Source organism: Neomonachus schauinslandi, chromosome 9 (genome assembly GCF_002201575.2).
Source record: "Neomonachus schauinslandi chromosome 9, ASM220157v2, whole genome shotgun sequence".
In the NCBI taxonomy this organism is placed as follows: Eukaryota; Metazoa; Chordata; class Mammalia; order Carnivora; family Phocidae; genus Neomonachus; species Neomonachus schauinslandi.
In genome coordinates this window covers 25,581,863-25,588,188 of record NC_058411.1, presented here as the reverse complement: position 1 = coordinate 25,588,188, position 6,326 = coordinate 25,581,863, and the positions used below count along the sequence as shown (strand labels likewise).

General features: G+C 40.6%; 1 protein-coding gene across 1 annotated transcript in view; it reads left to right on the top strand.

Moving 5' to 3' along the window:
* Positions 1-5,800, top strand: part of TTLL5 (tubulin tyrosine ligase like 5) — a 274,932-nt gene extending 269,132 nt beyond the window's left edge. The window contains 1 exon segment of the mRNA XM_021679581.1: positions 5,691-5,800. Coding sequence (XP_021535256.1) covers positions 5,691-5,713 — 23 coding nt within the window. The 3' untranslated portion in view covers positions 5,714-5,800.
* Positions 5,801-6,326: the final 526 nt, after the last annotated feature.

Below are 6,326 nucleotides of genomic sequence, written 5' to 3'. Positions count from 1 at the left end.
TGCAGCTGTGCCCGGCGCTTCCGTGTCACCAGGCAGTGCTTCAGGAAATGGATCTGATGCTCTTGTGCCTGTGTTCATGCCTACACACTGGAGCTGTGCCCGGGAAGGTGAGGGGCCAGCAGGTTGGCCCTCACTCCCCAGCTGTCCCTTTCTCCTAATGTCACTCAGGATATAAATAAAGTGATTCATTCACTCTCTTATCAAACCAGAACATTGCCAGAAGATACAGTCAGGGCCACTCTGGCCCGTTGGAAAGGCCTTAGGGGCAAAATCTAAGAGGCACAAGGTACAAAGCCTTTGCATTTAGGTCATTTTAAAAATTAAGTTTTTAATTTCATTTCTCCTGTTCACTTCAGACCTGGAAGGGAGAAAAATAACTCCAGTTACAAGTTCATGTTGTTTGAGGTCTGGGCCTTCTTTAGTGGCATGGAAGTCATGATGCATCCTCTGTTTTTTTCTGATCTGGAAAAGCCGTGAGTCAGATGATCTCATTGAAAATGTGCTTCCCTTTCCTCCACACAGCTGATGGGTGGTAGGAGCACTGATCTGGAGCGTGGACTGCTGCTTATCACACGAGGCTGTGGTGTTTGCAGAAGCCAAGTTTGTATTGTTAGCTGGCGATCTTTTGCTACCCATAGGGCGCACTGCTGTTGATCATTTCCCATATCAGTCGATCCAGTATTTACCAAGCAGCCCCCGTGTAAACATGTACCTGGCAAAATGCTAGGAGCTCAGGTCATGTGAAGATTTGTAAGATGCGGTCTCTGCACTTAAGAGTGTATCCACGGGACATGAACAACACCTGCAAGACAAAGCCCTCCACCCCGACCCCCTGCCCTCAAAAAAGGTGTAAGAAACAATGAGTTGGGTGGTTTGGGAAAGTGTGTCAACCATCCCCTCAGGGAACCTACTGATCAGAGTGAGCATGAGCGTGATCTGTTCCCTCGGCAGTTCCACCTGCTTAGCTGCTTCTCCTCATCACTTCACCTGGGCAGATGTTGATCACAGTGTTTAAAATACTTTTATTTTTTGCTGTGTTACAGTAGCACAAGCCAGTTACTTAATATGATGCTAATAGAAGAACAGTAGGCTGGAGGACAGATTGGGTTTGTTGGACTCTAATAGTTGCCAAACCAGTACAATGTCTTTTACAGGTGCTTCAAGGTTTTTAAGGGTAATTCTGATAATATTTTATGCTTATGTTGCTTGTTGACTTTAAAACTAACCTAAGAAGACATAACTTCATTTATTTGATAAGTGCCAAGTTAGGATATAGATAGTATGAACCATAGTCATTTCAAAAAAAAAAAAAAAGAAAGAAAGAATTTCCAGGTCAGGACATCAGAGCAAAAAAGAAGATGGACAACTTCAATGACCGGTTTTTCAAAATCCTACCAAACAAGAGCCAGGCTGTGATCATGGCCACAGAGGCAGTGAGGGGGAAAACGCAGTAACATGGTTGTCCTGTGTATTATTCCTGCCCTGATAACCCCAGAACTGCGTCGGCAGGCAGAAGTGGAGATCCAAGCAGCTCTGGACCAGAATTATGGCAGGTGTCAGGGACAACAGGTGGAGCATCTAATTGGAGACCCTTTACATAAAGATAGGACCCCAAAGGGCTGTATTCTCCATGTAAAGTTCAACCAGAAATAAACCCTCCCCCTTCCCACTTTGCCTCTACGCCCTCAGGCACTGAAAGAAAATTGCCTATCTTGAGCCTTGGTGCTGAGTGAAATGGAGTAGAGGACTCTCCCCTGATGATTTATAACCACAAACTAGCCCTTGTGTAAGCTTGGGCGTGAATTCATATTCCCTAGATACCCTGAAAAACTTCAAACTGAGAATTTTATCTAAGGTGATCCTAAGCTAATAGGGTGGCCCCAGGCATCTAGTAGAATCAAATGCATATTTTTTCTGGAAGGATCTTCCTTCAACTCAAATCTCAAATAATTCTTACAGGTGAAGGTCTAAGAACTGCGAGATCACAGTTTAAAATCACAAAACAAATAAGGAAACATGGCACCATAAGCAAAAGTCAGCAAAATAACAGATAACAATATCAGACCCACAAAGACTAAGATACTGATATTACCAGACATACAATAAAAAATAAATTTTCTCATGTGTTTAAAGAAATTAAAGGAGGGAGTAAAAGTGTGAGTAAAAGTGTGAGTAAAAGATTAAAATTATGACTAAGCAGATTTGGAAAAGAACTATGTAATACTTTAGAATTGCAAAGATAGAGTAATTACAGTTTTCAAATCAATGAGTGGGCTTAACTGCAGGTTAGACCCAGCTGAAAAGATATTTAATGAACTCAAAGATATATTTAAAGAAATTATGTGAACTGCAGGACAGAAAGAAAAAGTGATGAAAAACAAAGTGAGAAGGCCTGATAGATCTTTAGATAATTGGAGTTCTGGAAAGAAAAAAAAAAAAACAAAAACGAGACAGGGACAATATTTAAAGGGATAATGACTAAAAATATTCCAAAACTAATGGAAGATACAACTGGCTATAGTAAATCATAATAAATCCACATCTAGACACACCATACTGAAACTTTGGGATACTAAAGACAAAAGATTGTTAAATTTAAGCACCTCGAGGCAAAGGAAGGCTTTCCAAAGGAATGCCAGTGATACAATGTACTCCTCAACAGCAATAGTGGAAGCCAAACTGTAGTGTGATGTTGGCATTGATGAGAAAAAATAAGTACCCCGCCAGAAATGTATTTTAAGCAAAAATATCTTTCAAGGATGAGGATGAAATAAAGACATTTCCAACATGTAAAACCCAGATGAACTTGGCATCAGTAAACCTTCACCAAAGGAAAGATTGTAAAGAATATATTTCAAACAGAGGAAGGTGATACCAGAAAAAGGTCTGAGATGCAAAAACTGACTTATGAGGAAAGAATGTGTAAAAACATGGGCAAATAAAAGCATAATAATCAATAAAGTAATAATGTTCTTGTGAGGATAAAAAGGAGGGGGATGAAAGTATCCCAACACCAATATCATGTTAAGACAGAGGGTGTGAAAAGAAAAAAGACAGAGGATATGATCAGAGTTAAATTGTCTAACTTGATCTTATAGAGTGAAAAGGTAAAGATAATGATTAATTTCAGCTTTACATAGTCAGTATGTACAAATGCAAAAATAGAGAAACTACTAAAAGAATAGAAATTATAAAACTTTAAGGAGGAAAAGAAAACACAGAAGAGTATGGACAAATAGAAAGCACAACTTAAGGGGCACCTGGGTGGCTCAGGCAGTTAAGTGCCCGACTTTTGGTTTCAGCCCAGGTAATGATCTCATTAGTCCTGAGATCGAGCCCCACGTCGGGCTCCATGCTCAGCAGGGAGTTGCTTGAAGATTCTCTCCCTCTGCCGCGCTAATATAAATCTTTAAAGAAGAACACAACTGAAGACCGTAGAAATAAATATAAAAATATTTGTAATCACAAAAATGTGAGTGGACTAATGTTCCAGTTAAAGTGAAAGATTGATTCACTCAACAAATATTTACTGAGCATCTACGCTAGGTACATAGCACAGAGCAGTGAAAAAAATAGTCCCAAATCCTTAGAGATATAGACAACAAATCCTATTAGTAACACAGTACATTAGATAATAGTGAGTGTTCTAGAGAAAAAATAAAACCGTAGTAGATAGACAATGGGGAGAGTGACTAAACTTAAAAAAAATAATAAAATAGTTTGCAAGCTGTATATATTTTTTTAAATGGTGCAACTGCTTTGGAAACGGTTTGGCAGTTTCTCAAACTTTTAAACATAGGGTTACCGTATGTCCCAGCAGTATATGCCCAACAGAAATGAAAACGTATGTCCAGACAAAACCTTGTACATGGATGTTTATAGCAGCATGATTACTAATATCCAGGAGGCGGAAACAACCCCAGTAGCCATCAACTGATGAGTGAATAAATACACACAATGGAGTATTATTCAGCCACGAAAAGGCAGAGTACTGTTCGATGCTACAACACAGATGACCCTTGAAAACATTATGCCAAGTGAAAGAAGCCAGACACAAAAGACCACATACTGGATAATTCCACTCGTGAAATGTCTAGAATAGGCAAATCTATAGAGACAGAAAATAGATTAGTGGTTGCCTAGGGCTGGAGGACAAGATGAGGGGGGGTGATGGCTAAGAAGTGTAGGGTTTCATCTTCTTTCAATGAAAATGTTCTAGAATTGGGCGCCTGGGTGGCTCAGTTGGTTAAGCGACTGCCTTCGGCTCAGGTCATGATCCTGGAGTCCCGGGATCGAGTCTCACATTGGGCTCCCTGCTCGGCGGGGAGTCTGCTTCTCCCTCTGACCCTCCCCCCTCTCATGCCCTCTGTCTCTCATTCTCTCTCTCGCAAATAAATAAATAAAATCTTTAAAAAAATTTAAAAAAAAAAAGAAAAAATGTTCTAGAACTGATTGTGGTGATGGACAAACAAGTCTGAATATAGTACAAGCCATTGGATTATACACATTAAATGGGTGAATTGTATGGTATGTGGCTTATATATCAATAAAGCTGTTTTATTGTTTTTTAATTAATAAACAGTAAACTCAGTAAGAAAATAAGCAAAAGCCACATCCAGGCATTTCACAGAAGAAAAAACATGTAGGCACAATAAATACTTGACTCAACCTCATTCCTATTTGGGAAAATGCTCATTAAAACCACAGTAGGACGCCATTGTATACCCACTGGACTAGCAAATATTTTAAACTCAGGCAATACCCCTTCTCCACAGGTAGGGGAGGTAGAGAAGCTGCCCTGGGGTGGGGGTGGGGGCAGGAATTGGTACAGACCGCTTTGGAATGTAATATGGCATTATTTTTAGAGAGTTGAAGATGCAAGTGTCCATGACCCAGCAGTTACACTCCTAAGTATATAACTGAAGTTCTCCAGTTGTGTGCTGAGATCACATATAATAATAGTTATAGCAGCACTGTCAAATTGAAAACCACAGAATTATAAAAACGAAACAGCATAATATTTAGGGTTCAGAGTGTATATAATAAATAAACCTATTTTTAAAAAGCAAACAAGGGAAGGATAAACAGAAAATTCAGGATAGTGGAAATGGGAAGGCAGTGGGAGGGCCTCACAGGGGATGCAGGGTAATAGTAATATCCTTATCTTAAACCGGGTGGTGGGATGTAGGTGTATATTGTAGGGATGGGGACAGTGGTCCAAGGCAGAGTGCATTCTGACAACCCAATATTCAGCAAAGATTTAGAAAAACTCAGAAGTGTACATGAAGCAGTTTTTCCATGCAGTTCAACACCGAATGCTAATAATGCTGACCTTAAGTTTCTAGAAAAGGTTAACATATTCAGCATTTTTATTTAAGACGCAAAAGAGATAAAATGTTCTTATCCAGGAGGAAAAGAAGGAAGGAAGGAAGGAAAGAAGGAAGGAAGAAAGGGAGGAAGGGGAAGGGAAAGAAACTAAGAGAAGTACACAAAAAAGCAGCAGAACAGGAGTGTGTTAGAAAGGTTTCCAACAAAAGTGGTTAAAATGAAAAGTCTTCAAGTTCAAGGTGAACATTTATTTGGCCACAACTTCTTTAGTCTTCAGTAGTGCTAACTAAACCAGACGTTGCTGTAAGTAAAACCCCACACTCTCATTTCGGTCACTTAGTGGTTGGTTCTCTCTCTTTCAGATCCTGCTCACACTAAGAGATGAGCCGCAACCGCATGGAGGAAGAACCTGTTTGCTACTCCCGCTCCAGCAGGGGTGTGGGGCCGAAGCATCCACCAGCACTGCAAGGGGTCCACGGTATTTTTTTTTTTTTTTTTTTTTTTTTTTTGCTGCCTCAGTCCCCAGAGCCTTCAAGCAACAGTGGCAGTAGATTGTTGCCAATCAGCCAATCCAGACTCTTACTGAGACGACGGGATAACACATCCGCTGGGTTTTGACTGAACTTGGTAGTGGGGACATTCAACTGATACGTTATATACCCCATCAGAGCACACATGTATCTTTTATCCCTTTTACCTCCCGCCCCCCCCAAACCCACTTAGGCTTCCTCTGTCCCTTTCCTGCTACCACACAGAGATGATATAAAAGAGGCTCTTTGGCTATTTGCATTTTGCTTCCTCTTCTTTTCCAGATTGCAGTATTAAGCTTTACTTCCCACAAGCCTAAAATCCCAACATCATCTACCAAAGTTGTTCTTCCCTTTTCCGAGGGGTCGGGGGAAGGGGGAAGCATACATCACAAGCTTCCCAGAGAGCGGAACAAAGTCGGTGTGCTGTTGACCACATGAGCCGTGGTGAAGGCACCCTTTGGAATTACT